Source organism: Myotis brandtii, unplaced genomic scaffold, assembly GCF_000412655.1.
Source record: "Myotis brandtii unplaced genomic scaffold, ASM41265v1 scaffold902, whole genome shotgun sequence".
Taxonomy (NCBI): Eukaryota; Metazoa; Chordata; class Mammalia; order Chiroptera; family Vespertilionidae; genus Myotis; species Myotis brandtii.
Genome location: NW_005371709.1, coordinates 668,934 through 687,570, shown reverse-complemented (window position 1 = coordinate 687,570; position 18,637 = coordinate 668,934). Strand labels below are relative to the sequence as shown.

Below are 18,637 nucleotides of genomic sequence, written 5' to 3'. Positions count from 1 at the left end.
ACCGCCGCCAACAGCCGACCCCGCCCACTCTCTCCGCTCTGCGGCTGCGCGGGCACGCAAGCCGACGCAGTGCTCGCCCCGCGACTAAAGAGACGGGGCGCGGAGGGGACAAAATTCTCCGGCTGCCTGCAGCGCGATTTCCCGTAAAAGTGCGCGGACTCTTTTCTATGCACTGCCGGTTTCCTGCTCTGGAAAACAAGTCGGTGATCTAGAGTGAGCAGGGATGCTGAGTTAGAAGAGGGCCTCTGGAACAAGGAACTGGTCAGTTCTTCTAGTGCAAAAACCCACTGTCTCACTCCAGTGTTCCGTTTGTCTTTTTTGTGGTTTATTCCGAAGCCTACGTGGCAAGCACATGCTTCATGCACGGGTCCTGCACTGAATTCAGGAGCAACGAGACTTGTTGGAAGTGGACGTTCTGAAGAGGAAGGTATTAAATTTAATTGCATAGTCACTCATCAAGTATTTTTCTGAGCACCTATTAATGTGCCCGAAGCTAACCTAGCGAGGACTTGATGGCCATCCAAGCAATAGGAACGGGTCCTAGGAAAATGAAAAGGAACAGGGAGCATTAGAGCTCCTGTGAAGCCATTATGATGGAAAGGAGTGGGATGGTAGGCTAGTCCCAGATTTTGAAAGGCTCAAAGCACCTTTTCTGTAGGGAGAGGGTACTGGATGGCTAGAAAATAGACACAGACTTTCTTTTTACTGCATATTCTTCTGTTCTTTTAAAATATGCATTATGTGCTTATGTTACCAAACACAAAAAGGACAAAGTTAAAGAGCAGAGAAAGGAATGAGATGAACGAACACAGGAAAAATTAGAGTAGGTTGGGCAGTAATGGTTACTGTAAGCCTTCAAAGGCTGGCAGCTAGCAGTGGGACCATAACTGTACAAGTAGACTAGGGTAGGAGGGCTCTGTAACCTCTTGGGCAGTGCTTTAGGGCCGGTGAGTCTGTAAAATGGTGTACAGTGGAGAGAGATTGGAGGCAGGGAAGCAAAGTGGTTAGAAAGTGCAGGTCCAAAGTTATAATGGTGATAACGGGAAATGGGAAGGGGTAAATAGACTTCGAGTCATTAAAGCAAGCCCCCCCAGACCACTCTATCCTCTTCTTTACCTGTGTCATTCATTTGCCTTTTATTACCTAGGAATGTCTGGGACCTTGTCTGTTCCAGATCAACCAGGGGTGGGGAATGTCTGGCCCACAGGCCATATAAGGCCCACAAAATAATTTGTTCTGGCCCTGCCAAGGCATTAGGGGTGAGTTAAATGTTTGACCAAATATAGCAGGCTAATTTTTAAGTTGATAATTTTCTGTGGCCCGTGAATGATGTTATAAATATCCAAATGGCCCTCGGTATGGGGCTGGGAACTCTCGCTCCTCAGGGGGACCTCTGCAGGTGAGATATCCTTCCCAATTTTTACCCACCACATGGGGGTGTGGGACCAGCCCATTCTGCATCTCTGCTCCTCCTACCGGTCTCGATGTGGCTTCTTTCATCCCCTAGTTGTAGGACTTCATTCAACCAGGTTTCAGGTGGTTCTGAATGATGGTGGTTCTGCAGTTTAGCTGAAATTTTGATGTGGTTGTGGGAGGAGGCAAGTATCACGTTTACCTATGCCACCACCTTGCCCAAAAGTCCTGTACACAGTTTTTAAAAAATAGTCAGCTGTTCTTATTTGGTGGTTTCATGTCTGCAGATTCAACCAGCCATGACTCGAAACAGTATTTTCGCATTCCCAACCTGTTAGCTGAATTCACAGATGTGAAGGGCCAACTATAGAAGCAAAAGTGATACTCAGATTTTTTACTGTGTGGGTATTGACACCCCTAACCCCCACTTTGTTCAAGGGTAACTATATTCATCTGATTTTAATTGAAAAGAGAATCAAAAAGTAATTTAAAAATCATTTAATACACAAAGTGAAAAACTGTCTATAATACAAAAGCATTTCACATTTTTAAAAAACAAGTATGTTCTAAATTACCTAACAGGTAATAGATCCACAATCCTTTATCTGAAATCGTTAGAGCCAGATGTTTTAGAATTATGAAATTTTCAGATTTTAGAAAGGTAATTCAGTGCATACTACATACACACCCAACAGTCTATGGCAGCAGCTTCCCCCACTAAATAATTAAACATGTTAATATTTTTGCAGCAAAATAAATGAAGATTCACACTAGATGGGATAAGTTGATTCAATTGTCAGTTCAAGTTGGATTTGAAAGCAAATGAGTTTTGTCACCAAGCTTATGAAAAACCTTGTTTTCAGAGCTTTTTGGATTTTGGATTTACAGATAAGGGAGTGCAGACCTTTATATTGGTATGACAAGACATCTAAGATTCTTAAAACAAATGACTCATTTTTACAAATGAAAAAAACAGATGTTTTCAAATACATTATAAATTAACATTTCTTCTTTGATATTACTAAATGTACATCTTAAATACATATACACATAGCACACTTTGGACAGTCCATTGTTATTGAAGGCACAGATACACTGTCCAATGTGTAATAAAATTGAAAATGGGATTGACCCAACTCCTTATGATGCCAGAAAAAGCACTGTTGAGTGCAACACAAGGAGGTAGGGTTTATTTTTCAAGAAGTACAATTTTACTTGTGAGCAATCTCTGCCACAGAAACATAGGCAGACAATGTGTACTTGGAACACATTAATTGAGGTTTCTTCTCTGTATATATTATGTTTGGCCTTATGTCCAAAAGTTAAAAGGTATTTTTAGTCAGTTAAATAAGTAATGTTTTACAAAGTTTAAAAACAGATGGCAATGATGCTAACTAGCTGTAGTTTTTAAACAAGTTCACCAACATAAAATTATATCTGTTCAGGAGTTAAAATTACCCAAAGCCAAAATATAGCCTTTGTAAAACCATATGTAGTTTTTGATCACAGCCATTTCTTCCATTGAATGGTGTTTGAAGAATGGTTTCATGGGAGAAAACAAATTTCGAACATGTGCAGCAACAACTTCCATTGGTTTGGGCACAGTGAATAAGTGGTAAGTCATTCTGTTAACCAACTCCAATCAAGATTCTAAAACCAGGCATGAAAAATTACAATTAGATGTTGACTATAAGTGGTAGGTTTTGGGTGTTCATTTTTGCAAGTTTTCTAAGTATGTCCGTACATTTTATAGTCAAAAGTTTAAAAATTAAAAGCATAAATAAGTTGCAATTACAATTTAGTTTGCCTTATTTTCTGCTAATTAAAAAGATACTTCAGAGTTTTCATAAATATTTGAAGCAAATAATTAAAGAGGAAATATAAAGAGTTGATGTTGAGACTAAATGTAGTAAAAGTTAATCCAGTAAACATTTTATTGTAGTTTCTCCAAGTTTTAAATCAGTAATTCACAATAACTAAATCTTATTAATATAAATACTTCTATTAATTACAACTATAATTACAGTATTCATATGTATACAACAGTTACTATATTTGAATTAATTATAATTCAAATATAAATCCTGCCTCATCTTATTGGAGAAAATTGATTATTGAAGCAGAAAAGTACAAACCATTTAATTTCAGAGATCATATTGCAAAGAAAGTTCATCAATCATTTAATTTGCCCAAAAATGCTACTGTTGAAGATTATTGATGACATAATCCTAGTATATGCACGAGTAAGAGAAGATGGGGATTTGAGGTCAAGGATATTATTCCTCAAATGCTCTTTCTCTTTCCTCTCAATTCTGTTCCTCATATGCATCCCAAATGCCAGTTAAGGAAAGTTAAACCCTTTGCAAAATACCTAAAACACACATCCATGTCTATATAAAACTTACCATCATTCTACTGCTCTGCTCCTCATTTACTTCATGAATAATAGTGCTTAAATGGCCAAGACAGTTCACATTTTCTTCTATCATTTGTGCCAAAGTCTCCCTGTGAAATGAAAAAAAAAAAAAAGCCTTTTCAAATTCAGCAAAATAACATATGAATTTCCTCTACTTTTTGGTCTTCTGGGTCAGGATGATCAATGCCCTTCCTGCACCCCTGCACCCCAATGCAGCTGATTCCTGTAGGCTTCAGTTTCCTCATCCTTCCCACCCAGAGGCATAGTCCTGCCTATTACTCCAATTGTTGCCTCTGCCCAGCTTTAACAATAAGTCCACTATAATTCCAATCTGATTTTCCTCTGAAATAAAAGTGACACTTATATACAACACACACACACACACACAGACACACACCCCACCCCAGAAATGCAAACTGGATGGGGGTGTGGGGGTAGGTCCTTGTGGCACAGACAGATAAAAGATCTTTTTGTGTTTCTGGAATATTTCCCTTTCATTACAATTAGGAAGCACATCACCATGCTGACTTTTCAGAGAAAGAAATGCAGGGGAGAAGATACAAAAGTATAATCTGTTCTGCAAAGATCAGGGAAGGTGAAAAGCTGGTTGGAAGCTACAGATGACAGCAATGAAAAAATGAAACAAGCAAGCTGATTCCTGAGGAGAGCAGAAGAAAACAGTGTGACAGGGGAGCTGACCAGAACCGAGAAGATGCCTGGAAGTTTACATTTGCAGGCAATCCTGATTCTGGTTTCCACCTTCCATGCTTTCCTCTTCCATATGGCCCCTATTCTCGCCTTTTACCACCCCTCAGAGTTCCTACCCTATTAGAATCAGCTTGAGGCTATGGATGATGGCCACTATTAGCTTAGAACTAAATTCTAATTCAGCTCCTTTTCAACAGATGGAAAAATTGAGGTCAACAGTTCCCAATCCCTGGAGGTTAAGTACCACATAATAATTGAAATCAGTTTTTCTTTATAATGTATTCCTACTGAAAAGTATATTTAAAATTCCTGTCGGATACAGGAATTTTGTTTTGCAAATAACCACAACCTCAAATCTGAAATTCACTGTATAAAGTTGACATCTGGAACCATTAGCATCCCCTAACAAAACTACATGCCTTTAATGAAAGCAAAAAGGTTCGTAATGTATTAAAATTTACATGATTTAACTCTGATTAATGAGATTATTTCCTAAAGTCTATATAATTGATTATAGCCTGTGCTATAGCTGTGGATGTATTATATACTGGGTCAAATCTACAATGATCCCAAGATGTAACCTGGAACCTGCTTTCTTTAAAAAAATAAAATACCTGTTATCAGCTTGCCTTCCTGCCATGTGCTTTTCTCTCATATAAGTAGAGTACAGAATATGCAAACTGCATGACCTCCTGAGCAGTGATGTAACATGGCTGCACTTCTGCAAAACTAATTATGGGCAGAGCTTCCAGGAAATGCTGGTGCTGAAGAGGTCTCCATGAATTGTGAGAAAAGCGACAATACACAAGCTAGCAAAGAGCCACTGGCTCTGGATACGGCACATCTTATGCTGAGAAAAATAACAGAAATGGATAGTCATTCAGCTTTTAGCAGAAGAGTAGGAATTAATAAAAGAAAATATAGGGCTTCAAACTTCAGTTCTTATTTGCAAAACTGATTTAAGGCATTAAAAAAGTCTGATGTTAGAAACACTAAGTTATAAAATAGAGTAGATTAAACTCAATCATTTATCAGAAGGGTGATCAGGACCCCAAAATGATAAATGCAAAAGGACAGCAAAATTTCTCAGAGATAAATGATTATGGGAAGAATAAAGTTTGGGTAAAAGAACTGATAAGCCAATAACAGAGAGAGAACTTAGAACATGAACTAATAAGTAACATTTGCTGAATACATATTTACTTCCCAGTACTTTACATTTGTTGTCTAATTGACTTTTCACAGCAATTCCCATTTTGCAGATGAGGAAATGTGAACATTAAAAGAGTTAACTTAATTGCACAAGGTTATTACAAAAGGACAGTCAGGACTCAACCCTAGTCTATAGGGCACTGAAGACTATGCCTTAACCACTATGCTCTACTGCCTCATTCCTATCACTGCTTATAAAAACAACTATCTTGTTACAAAGTGAACCCACCCATCTTGAGGAGTTACCACACATGACAGAGGATGTTCACGTTCTGCCGAAGTCGGGGGCAGCCATGCTGATGCCTGAGGGGTAGTTACTGCACCATCTAGACTGGACCCTACAAGGGACCGAGCCGAACTCTGTGTCTGAAGGGAAAAAAAAAGATTATAGACAAGAATCTTCGCTAATTTAAACAACTTCCTACCATATTCCTAAGACCCATACTCCTAAGACTTACATTTCTGTCACAACTTATATGTACACCCAGAGTATTTCTGCACAAAACTATTTCCAGTCGTGGGTATTACATATCACTATCCTGTCCCCAGCCCATTCTTCAGTGACTAAAACCAAATGTATCTACCCACCTTATTCCACTTTAGTTGGAAGGAAAAAAAAAACCACTTGAACAAAAGATCTTTTTGATTAACTAGTCAGGCATGTCTAACCCCAAATCAGGTTGGGATACCACAGTGGTCTAGGACTTGGAGGAGTATAAAAACACAAGACTGGAAAGCAAAGATAATGAAGGGTGATCATGAAGTCCTTCATCTGAACTGCTGTCAGACACCAAGCAAAGAACACAAGCATCAACCCAACACAATATACACATTCGAGAGGACCCAGGTCATGCTGACAAAAATTCCTTTTGCAGAGAATAAGAGCATATCAGTGTCACATTAAATAATTCACTAAAAGTTACTTACACAGGCAATTTTAAGGAGATGCCATATTTCTTTCTGCCTCTTTCCCTGCATAAACATGACAGAATTGTCAGCTTCTTTGATGTTACTGAGGGCCATTTCCACCTTGGGCAGTAGATCAATAATCTTCTGCTTACAGCCCAACAACTTGCTAGAGAGATGAAATCAAAGTCAGACCCTTACACATCCCCCAAGACTATACAACATACTCCCAAACCCAGGTAAGTAAATAAACCACAATCAGAGGCATATTTAATATCTGATCTCCAAAGCAATGCACAAAGACAGGACACCTAAATGTACACAGCGGTGGTCAAGATACCCAAGACACTGCCAGAACTCTTCCTGAATCTAATGTATTTATCAAAAGGAATATTATACTTTGGAAGGAATTTGATAAAAATACCCTGGCTTATGAATAGGAAATAAAATTATTTTTCTACCTCAGATGACCAAACAGCTCCTTCAGAACCCGGTCCTGACTCTGCACAGTATGCACAATGATCTTCACCATCTCCGTGCTGTCACTGTAGGAGTGATCTATAAAAGACCTCAGTCAGTGGGTATAACCTCTCTTCTGCATGAACATGTCAGCCTCCAAACAAAAATGCCTAAAAATCTGAAACTAGTTTTAATTGATAACATCTCCATTTAAATTCAAAGCTGAGATAATTTTAAGATTATATATCTATAATTATATATCTAAAAGTATGTGTTTGTGCATACATAGATATATACATTTATCATTGTATCCTCAGCTACCTTTAACCCATACTAACCCAAGCCTCAGACACATGCAGCCTTTTAGCCAAGAGATCAATCTTTCTTGGGTAATAAACATCATTTATTTAGAAACAGGATAATTCATCTAACTTTCACTGCCTCGAAGGAAGGAGGCTCTTGCTCCAACTAGATTGCTTGGATTTTCATGTTTATTCATCTGTTCACTGCCCATAAAAACTTAGAAAAAGCTAACTGACTTAAGCCAAATCTCATACACTAATGAATGGACCCAGAGATACCCTTCAAAACAAATCAATTTTTAACTAAAGGTTAATATCTTGAAGGTACATAATACTTTATAGTTTCTAAAGCATTATACAATACCACACACACACGCACTGAGTTAGTAAAGCTAGGTTTCAACCCCATATTGCAGAAAAGGGAAAGGAGATGGAGAGAGATTAGGTAATTTGCCCAAGTTAGTTGGCCAGGAAAATGCCCAATCTAGAATTCAAGCTTTCCAATTCCCAATCCTATGCTCTTTCCAGTAGCCTATGTTCTGTATTCAACAGATGTTCAAAAAGAATTGTTTTGCCAATGAAGCAAGCAACCAGTGACCAGGTTACATGAAAGCCTCATTTTCAAGGTAAATTGCTTTGGCCCAGCACATGAGCCTTCTCTCTGACCATTCCACACCTGAACCTGTAGTATCAATTCCCTACCATCCTCTCTAATCTTAAGCAGCACTTATTTTTTTCCAACTTTCCCACATTTTCTTGCTTCCTCTTCCTCTTTGAATTCCCCTTTTCCTCTTTTATTCCTTCCTTTCAAGTTTTCCTTAAAATTTTTTTATCTCAATTTTCTTGTAACTTTGACTTCCTAATCTCTTAAATTCTCACAAACTAAAAGCTGTTACATATAAATATCTCAATTGAAATATCAAAACTAGAACTTATTCTGCAGCTGTTTTAAAATCCAATCCCTAGGATTTGTTAGGCTGGGGATGGTTTCTTAAAATGCCTTTGTGTACTATGATGAAAGTGTCTTACCTGGAGGTCTGTGCTTTAACTGCTTATACAGATCAATGGCACGCTGTTCCCTACAGAAGAGAAAATATGTTTCTATGTGAAGATAATTTAATGACTCTAATAATCCACAACTTGAAATGAATAATATTATTTGAAGAGAATAATGATCCAATTTTAAAGTATATATTGCCAATGAATATTTTACAGAGAATTTCACTGAGTGATAAGCAAGATCTTAAAATGCAAAGTGTAATACACTTCTTATCTGCTGTGGTCTACCACCACATATCTGATCCTTGCACCAGAAACACTTAAATGTGCAAAAATTATGGCTTGTGATTAGAGACAAATATCTGAAGTTTCTAATCCAAACATTTAGGAAGTTAACCTCATTTAGGGCATTTAATAGACAATACCGATGGTAAGTAGGGAAATAGTTTGTAACTTAGAATACTTGAAAAATTCTTAAGTCACATTGAAAAGATTCTTTGATTAAAATAGCAGAGGTCAACCCTAAGAGTTATTTCTAAAATTTCCAGTGATGAAGAAAAAACTTCCTTTTTAAAAATGATGCCAAGATATTTGGGGAAAGGAAAACTATAGAAAATAAACACATACAGACTAAATATGCCAGAAATACACAGAAGGAGGGATCTGCTATAAAAAATTATAAACACCAATACCAATACCAACGACATGAGTATGTCCTTACAGAGATTCCATCAAGTCTCCCTGACGTCTCCCATAAGGGCTTTTCTGTAGCTCCATGATTTCAGTGTGCAGGCACATGATCTGGTCCTCCAGGTATCCAATGACACCTACCTACAGTATGATGAAAAGTAAAAGGAATGACAGGCTCACCACCACACAATACAGAGAAGAACTCGGACAAAGAATGACTCCTGAAGAGGAGAAATAAATGATTTAATAGGAAATACTGATTTTATGTAAGTCTTTTATCTATCAGATTCTGACAATCTTTCACACAAGAACATACTTATTCCTAGCTTCTCACTTTTCTCTCCTAACAACAGTAAACTACTAGCATTTGCTTTCTCCTCCTGAGAAGTAAAAGAATATGTGTCACTAACAACACAGAGAGAAAATGACCATCAAAACCACTTCATCTCAGTTCTATGATTTTCATTGTCTCTTCTTCCCAACTGCCTTGAAATAAGAATGATAAAGACACTGGATTTCCCACCCCAAGATACTAACTGTCCCACCCGTGTTGTTAGGGTAAGTTTTCACACCAAGGACAACAATTTAGTAGGACCATAGACAAATGTAAGGAAGGAATCTGTCACCTAGAGAATAACCTATACCTAATGTGACCATATAATTTATTGTCCAAACCTGCATAACGTTGACAATGAAAGTACCATTGATAAGTATGGCAAGACAGGTGCAAATGGACTGACCTAGGTAAATCAGGATGTGCAGCCATCCTATCTAAACCAGTCGTATATCACTGTTGTTTTACAGTGATAACTGCCACTTATTACCATTCAATCTGCATAACCTTACTAGAAAAGGTATGTATAGTCCCCATAATATAATATGGAAACTGAAGCTCATGGAGGCTTTAGTTTACTAGTAGTCTCATTTGTCCAACACCTTTATTTTTATCCACTATATACACAAAACACCTTTATTTTTTTCCACTATATCAACTATAGATAGTTGATATTCAGGAATGACATGAAAGATACTCTACATATCAAAACCAAAGAAAGTTTCTAAGGGAGACCTCAGAAATAAATAAATACACAGAACAAGCTCAGTGATTTTACCTCAGCATAATGGATAGCCTTTTCTTCCATTTCCTTCCATGCTTTTAACATTTTTTCTGAGGCTAAAAAAAAAGTTTTAATTGGTTATTTCAGAAACAGTCATAGTTTTAATTACTGACCTACCCACCTCCATGACTGTCAACATCAAAAATGGTGTCATGGGTTGCATCCCCCCAAAAGTTATGCTGAAACCCTAACTCAGTACATCAGAATGTGCCCTTATTTACAAATAGGGTCACTGCAGATAGTTGGCTAAATTAACATGAGGTCAATCTGGAGTAGGTGGACAGTTAATCCAGTATAACTAGGGTCCTTAAAAGAAGAGAAGAGACACAGAGAGGCAGATATATGAAGGGAGAGTTCCATTTGACGACAGAGGCAGAGACTAAAGTGCTATGGCTGCAAGCCGAGGAATGCCAAGGATTGCTGATAAACATCCCGGAAGCCAGGAAGAAGCAAGGAAGGATTCCTCTCCACAAGTTTCAGAGGGATCATGGTTATGCCAACACCTTGAGAGTAGACTTTTAGCCTCTGGAACTGTCAGATGCTAAATTTCTGTTTTTTTGTGTTTTTAAAAAATATATATTTTTATTGATTTCAGAGAGGAGGGGAGAAGGATAAAGAGATAGAAATATCAGTGATGAGAGCGAATCATTGATTGGCTGCCTCTTGCACACCCACCAGGCATATGCCCTGACTGTGAATCAAACAGGTGACCTCCTGGTTCCTGGGTCGATGCTCAACAGTTGAGCCATACCCAGCTGGGCAATTTCTGTTGTTTTATGCCACCCAATTTATAGTAATTTGTTATGGCATCCCTAGGACACTAATACAGATGGTTTTCTCTTTCAAAAGAAGAAATAAAATTATTTAAATGATACATGAAAATGACTTTTTAAAAATCAAACATTATAAAAGGATATAAAAAAGAAAACTCTTCCTCCTCTCCACACTCCATCCTATGGGATCTTAATTTAATGTTATACAGACACATACCCTTTCCTTCACAAGTGAGACTATCTATACATGCCTGCCTTTCTTTGCTTTTATTCCCCAAATTAAAACATCACTGCCATTAAAGATCCAAGTGATCTTTTAATATCAGCACATGTATGTCTACCTCACTCTTTTTTTGTGTGTGTGATACCTATGTATTTAATCTTAAATAGAGCTAATATGGATTCTTTCTACTTTACTTTCTTTTAACCGCTGTATCAGATATACAACTGACAAGATAAGTCAAGATAATTTGATGAAATAATGTTTTGCCATTAACCAGAATACCTATAATACACAACTAGAAATAAAACATCAATCATAACCAGCTCTAGTGGGTAAATTTATTCACCCACCTGGACACTGCTGATCACTTATTCTAAGATACACACACCTTATTCAAGACAAGTATACAAACCAGATAAAAAAAGGATTTGTTTCAATGGAAAAAACAAACAAATGCTGGTGGTGACCTCTTCAATTTATTATTTGATTTTAACTCTGCTCTTTACATTTCCTTAGTGTATCTGAAGGGAGATAAGCTTGAAGTCAAATACTGAAAAATAAAAAAGTGGGACTTACATAGTAGGTGGTTTGGGGGGAAAACACAGAATTATTTGTGTTGTTATTTACAGAAAGATAAGTAATTTAGGATTTCCCTGGCTAAGAAGTCACTCCAATATGGATTTTGTATCTACCTATCTATATAAAAGCCTAAGCGAATGTCTGACTGGTAGCTATGATGCGCACTGACGGCCAGGGGGCAGACGCTCAACGCAGGAGCTGCCAAGCTGCGGTGACTTGACAGCTGCAGTCTTGGGTGACACACCTGGAACCAGAGAGGAAGGAGCCCGATTCCGGGGTGCATCACCCAACAATCGCCCTCTCGCAATCCGGGACCCCTCGGGGGATGTTGAAGAGGCGGTTTTGGCTTGTTCCCCGCAGGCCAGGCAGAGGGACCCCACCAGTGCACGAATCTGTGCACTGGGCCTCTAGTTTTTTATATGGAGCTTGAAAATCATAAATTCTTAAATCACTTTTGTATTTTTCAGGAGCTAAACAACTTAACTTTGGTCCAATTGGGGAGGGGAAGATTCCTGTTAAGTTGTTCAACTAAACGTTAAAATAAAAGCTAATATTCAAAACAAACATGTCTCTTATTCTAATCTTGAATGCAAGAGAAACAATTGATACAAGGCAAGGAGGCAAAATAGCAGAGGGCTTCAAAAGACTAGACCCTTATTTCAAATACTTTACCCCAAAACTTACATATCCCATAAGTCATCTGCTCACTATATCTTTCCAAGTCAAGCTGAATGCTTTTGTGAAAAAACTCCAGTTTAGCTTTCAGTTGCTGAGATGCTGAGATCAAAGCGTTCTTCATTTTTGTCAAGTTAGTATTATATCTAAGAAGACTTAACCTAAACCATAGCCAAAAAAAATTTAAAAATTAACATTTCATAAATATTGAACAAAAATTTAAAAACTATATTGCCATAAGCCCAATGCCTAAGTTTCTATTATCAATCTATGAGAAATAGCTGATCTGTAGAATCTAGTCTCTAAAGACTTTCTGTTTGTGGCAACACAGTTTCTTTTATACTAAGACGTTCTGCTCAAAAACTACTCTCAAGCCATTGCAACTGAATGGTTTCATATCATTAGTAAGAAGTCTACAAGTCTGATCAGAAAATTACATTTCAAATTGGTCCAATATTTTAGTATTGCATGAAAAATTATTTGTGAAAACTGGCAAGATTAATTCTTGAACGTTAATGTGCATGACGTTGTCACTGTAAACAAAAGGATCCACTTACATTGCTGCTCTTTGTCCCTGAAAGAGCCTGCTGTAGTCCTCTTTTAGCCCAGACACATAGTGCACTGCTTCAGCCCACACTTTACGCAGCTGTATAATTGGAAGCTGTATTTTGCTGTCCCGTACTATAGGTAAGAGAGAAAAAGAGACGAATTACTTTTTAAGATTTTAGAGTTCATTAATCATTCTTTGATTTCCAATCCTTACAAATATCATTCCCATGGATGCTAGAAAGAACCACTTGTTACTGTTTCATTCAGTTCAACATACATTTACTGAGCACCTGTAATACACAAACCCTGCTCCTGATACAAGGGAAAATAAAGATAAGACATAATCACTACATAATCCCAAAGCCTGAGATTATTCCTATAATCTGTTTCTTTTTCTTGCTTTCCTTCAACCTGGAATACTGTTTTTTTCTTTTGCTAATATAAATTCTTTATTCTTTCAATTTTTAAATCAAGTCCCATCTCTTCCACAATCTTCTATGGTCTTTTCTGCCTCTGAATAATAAATTGTTAGCTCCTGAACTACCAACCCAGCTTCAGGAAAACATACAGAGTAAATAGCAGCTTAATAAGATATGCTTTCTTATCTATTTATAATTCTCTTGCTCTTTCTTTGGTAAAGGGAATACTACTTTCTAAAATCATGGCAAGTGTGGATGTTTGTTAAGTTCAATGAAATGCCATTTTAATGTTATGAAATTATGTAGATGTGAAAGAGTTATCCTATACTCTAAGGTGGCAATTATATTGTTATTCTTTTCGAATGAAAACTTTCAGAGAAAGGTTGATTCACTAGGGTTCATAATGAAAAAACAGATTATCTGAAGCAGACTTAAAAAATATAAAGTTCCATATCTAGAAAAATCTTTGCCTCCCTAATAATTATTAATAGCCTTGATTAATCTTTCTTCTTATATAATCACAGTTATTGCTGAGGTTTCCTACAGTAAACAAAACACTTTTTTAAAAAGAGTCTTGAAGGGAAGCCTGGCCAAAATAAACAATTTCAATCTCTCTCAATCTCTCTCTCTCTCTCTCATCTGAAAGGACTTAAGAAATCATACCCAGTAGCAAGAATCGCACCTAGTGTCCCAATTGCTTTCTAATACTGTTCTCCAAAAAAGGTACCAAGGTATCTTGGAAAAATGGCTGATTCTAGCACTGGGGCAGGAAATATACAAGTTGAGCCTGGAATAGATTGTGTAGTGCCAGGAAGTAAGGAAGTACTAAAAAAAGAAAATTCTCATTGATGAGGCAAGTAAAAGAGGCAAGGAAACCAATTAAAAGAGCTTCTCACCCGGCCAGCATAGCTCAGTGGTATGAGTATCGACCTATGAACCAGGAGGTCATAGTTCCATTCCTGGTCAGGCTATATGCCCGTGTTGCAGGCTCGATCCCCAGTGTGGGGCGTGTAGGAGTCAGCTGATCAATGATTATCTCTCATCATTTATGTTTTTATCTCTCCCTCCCTCTCCATTCCTCTCTGAAATCAATAAAAACATATTTTTAAAAAGTAAAAAAACTTCTAATGGCCAAAGCTGCAGCGATTTTAATAAAATAAATAAACTAGTATGAGATTAGAATTCAAAGTATAAAATAAATATCTATGAATCCATCTGCCTATATAATAACAGGCTAATATGCAAATAGACCAAATAGCGGAACAACCGAACAACCGGTCGCTATGATGTGCGCTGACCACCAGGGGGCGTGCATGGAATATGGCAGGCGTTGGCCGCGGCAGGATGGTGGAGGAGCAGATGAGTGGGGGCGCCAGACCAAGGTGGGGTGCTGGTCGCTGTCATCGGGGCAAGCCTCTGGTGGTTACTGAAAATTCCTTGCTCCCCTGCGCCGCAGTCCTGTCCAGTGCTCGCACCAACCCCACTTGCACCGCTGATGGTGCCAGAGCTGCTGCTCGCACCCACTGATGGCGCTGGCCCTGCTCGCACCTGCTCTTGGCACTGGCCCCAATTACTCCACGCCGTCAGTGGGTGGGAGCGGGGCCGGCGCCATCAGCATGTGGGAGCGGTGATGGTGGGAGTGAGGCTGCTGGCAGACAGGGAACTGGGCGCATGGCAGGAGGGGCTGGGCGGGGGCACAGAGGATGGGCTGAGACCCGCCCCTGTGCCTACCGCAGCCTCAGAGCCACAATTCCTTTCAAGGTGCACAAATTCGTGCACTGGCCCCCTAGGATTGATATAATTGAATAAATTAATAAATGGAAGAGACAAATCTTGTATCCAGAAAAATTCCAAATAAATTAAGTAGGTGTCCTACCTTAAAGGAAGGGGAGTATAACTTCCCACTCCTTAAGTGTGGGTTCCACATAGTGACTTCCTTCCAAAGAGTACAGCATTGGAAGGAGGATCGGGGGAGACTAAACTACACAGTAGAAAAACCTGACGAACACCACTTTAGCCAAGTGATCAAGGATCACAACAACAGCATACATAATGTTGATGGTATGTACCCTTTATATAATGTAACTAGAGGCCCGATGCACAAAATTCATGCAAGAGTAGGACTTCCTTTCCGCGGCTGTGGGCACTGGCTTCCCTCCGGCACCTGGGACCCGGGCTTCCCTCTGGCCACCAACAGGCACCGGGACCTGGGCTTCCATCACAGCCCCAGCTTCATCTGGAAGGTCGTCCGGGAGGACGTCCAGTCTACTTAGCATATTACACTTTTATTATTATAGATAAGAATGGTACTTCTGTGATCTTTCTCTCAAAAACCCATAATCTTAGTCTAATCACGAAGGGGGGGAAATTAGACAAATTGCAACAGAGGGGCATCCTACAAAATACTTGACCAGTACTCCTCAAAACAGTCAAAGTCATAAAAAACAAGGAAAGTTTGAGAAACTGTCACAGCCAAGAAAAGCCTAAGGAGAATGACAACTAAATGCAATGTGGTATCCTGGATGAGATCCTAGAACAGATAAAGGACACCAGATAAAAACTAAGGAAATCTGAATAAAATACGGACTTCAGTTAATAATAAATATTGGCTCATTTATTGTAACACTAATGTAAGATGTTACAAATGAGGAGAGGGATAACATGAGAACTCTGTACTACTACCTGATCATTTTTTCTGTAAATTTGTCCTTTAAAAACTAATTAAAAGGTAACAAAAGAAAGATTAAATAATTTTAGCCCTTATGCACAATTTTCTTGATTTTACAATTTTGTGCTTGATTTTAGTTTGGGGTAGACAGAAATTGACAGCTACCTTCTTTAAAAGTAAAGAATAATTCTCACAGAATAAATGAAAACAATTGAACATTAAGCAGTATTCATAGAATAAAATGAAATATTTGAAAAAGTAGGCTTAATGAATAATGGAGATTCATTCATCCGTGAGAGGGCTATCCTGAGGAAAGTAAGCCTTTTCCCAAATGAGGGATCTGGTGGTGATTTAAAACCTACCTTTTCACATTCCAAACTATAGAAATTTTTCACCATAAATAGTAAGCTAAAGTATGAGATACAAACCAAAAACACCAAAAACTATTTCTACTAATCATGTTCAATCAAATGATATCATTTCAGGTTTAAATCTCAGTCAGTAAATGGACTAGACTTACCAATATAATTTACAGAGTCAGATAAACTTCTGGAAGCAAATGGTCCGTCATATACAGTTTTACTTTTATCAAACAAATAAACCATATAGCTATCACAGCCTCTCTGAAAAACAAAGAAACAATTTTTTAAAATACACTTGATAATCATAGGTTCTCCAAGTACCAGTGAAATGCAAATGAACAAAGTCAATGTTCATTAGCATACTTTGTTTAGGAAAAATAAATAACTTTAGTATGGGTTAAAGTGAAAACAATCACCAGACCCAAAAGGACAAAAGCAAAAAAAGTCATAACAACATATACCCATATAATTGGAACATTATTTAGTAATAGAAAGGAATGAAGTACAGATTCATACTATGACAAGAATGAACCTTAAAAAGTCTGACACAAGAGACTATTGGCTGTATGGTCCCTTTATGTGAAATGTTCAGAAAAGGCAAATCTATAGATATATAAAGTAAATTAGCAATTGCCTTGGGTGGGCAGAATGGAGATTAACAGTTAATGGACATGAAGAATCTTACTGAGATGGAAATGTTTTAAGGCTGATTCATGGTGATGGCTACACAATTACGTAAATTTGCTAAAACAAAACCCCCCAAAAAACTAAATTATACACTTGAAATGGATAAGCTATTTAATATTTAAATATGCCTCAATAAAGTCAAATAAAATGAAAAAAGAGTCATGACCACAATCATATTTTATCATCCACCTATCCTCTGGCAGGACCTATAAGACTGCTGGTCTAATTTTAAGATTCTAGGTTTCAATTACAAAAAGGGAAAAAAAGGAGGAGGAGAGAGCTAGCATCAAAGAAAAAGTCATAGCACGTTCAAAATACCAAATGTTTCACTTCTATCTTGCTCATCTTGCAAAGCAGTAGGAGAAATGAATGGGATAAAAGTAAAAGAATTATGAGATGTGCATAACGCACGTTCAAAATACCAAATGTTTCACTTCTATCTTGCAAAGCAGTAGGAAAAATGAATGGGATAAAAGTAAAAGAATCATGAGATGTGCATAATCCCCCAGAGGATTTCAAATACACATCCAAAAATGCAGGGCATGCAATCTCTCTATGCAAACAGATTTCTTACATTAGAATTTTAGATATATTAAAATTTACTTACTACTCCATCTAGAACACATTGAGAGGCTGGTTTCCGCGGATCAAGAGAAATTCCCGTCTCTGAAAGAAGCTCTTGAGAAGCAGTATTTATTCCAGTTTCACGCTCAATACGAGACTGCAGTGAATGAAGACTTTCATCAGGTGGTAAAAGAAAAGAAATTATCTTTGCAGAAGTCATATTTAGGATGTGTACTATCTGTATATATAAGAAGAAAGAAAAATGATTATTAACCACCTGCTACATAAAAAATTCAGTGCAAGATAATAAAGGGAATATGAGCAAAAGGCATTATCTTTGTTCTATGCAAGGTTCAATCATTTTCCAAAGTGTAATCTCCTTCTATAACTATAAAATGACATGTGAAAACTCAAGAATTTACTTTTCTACTATAACAAACGTTAGTTCCAAGGAATAAAATTTCAAATTCTAGGGATGCACAAAGTCCTAGGAATGCACAAAAACCCCAATTTAAAAAGGCAACACTTACTTATTCTGAGAAACATTTCACAGACCTGGAAGGAAACATTCCCATTTATGAAGTACCTAATAGATGCCAACCACAGAGTTAAGTGCTTTATGCTTAATATAACATCCCATTAATTAGCTAAGTTATACTTAACATTACACCATGAATTAGATCTTCTAATCTCCATTCTGGCAGGAAAAAAAACAGAACTCTGAGGGATCACACAGCTGATAACTGACTACCTTACATTGTCTCAAGAAATAATTATGATAGAAGAGATAGGCCTCTCTTTAAACAAGAAGTATTATTAGTCTTATTTTTCAGACTAGAGGCCTAGTGCATGGATTTGTCCAGGGCGTGTGCGGCCCGTCTTGCCCAGTTCCAATTGGCTGGACCCCAGCAGCAA

General features: G+C 37.7%; 1 protein-coding gene across 1 annotated transcript in view; it reads right to left on the bottom strand.

Moving 5' to 3' along the window:
* Positions 1-1,896: 1,896 nt before the first annotated feature.
* Positions 1,897-18,637, bottom strand: part of CHUK (conserved helix-loop-helix ubiquitous kinase) — a 31,619-nt gene continuing 14,878 nt past the window's right edge. Inside the window, exons 10-21 of the mRNA XM_005885361.2 lie at positions 17,766-17,960; positions 16,630-16,732; positions 13,031-13,154; positions 12,483-12,634; positions 10,218-10,279; positions 9,137-9,246; positions 8,446-8,495; positions 7,117-7,213; positions 6,677-6,824; positions 5,979-6,115; positions 3,819-3,918; positions 1,897-3,063 (exon numbers count right to left, since the gene is read on the bottom strand). Coding sequence (XP_005885423.2) covers positions 3,034-3,063; positions 3,819-3,918; positions 5,979-6,115; positions 6,677-6,824; positions 7,117-7,213; positions 8,446-8,495; positions 9,137-9,246; positions 10,218-10,279; positions 12,483-12,634; positions 13,031-13,154; positions 16,630-16,732; positions 17,766-17,960 — 1,308 coding nt within the window. The 3' untranslated portion in view covers positions 1,897-3,033. The remainder of the gene's footprint in view (positions 3,064-3,818; positions 3,919-5,978; positions 6,116-6,676; positions 6,825-7,116; positions 7,214-8,445; positions 8,496-9,136; positions 9,247-10,217; positions 10,280-12,482; positions 12,635-13,030; positions 13,155-16,629; positions 16,733-17,765; positions 17,961-18,637) is intronic.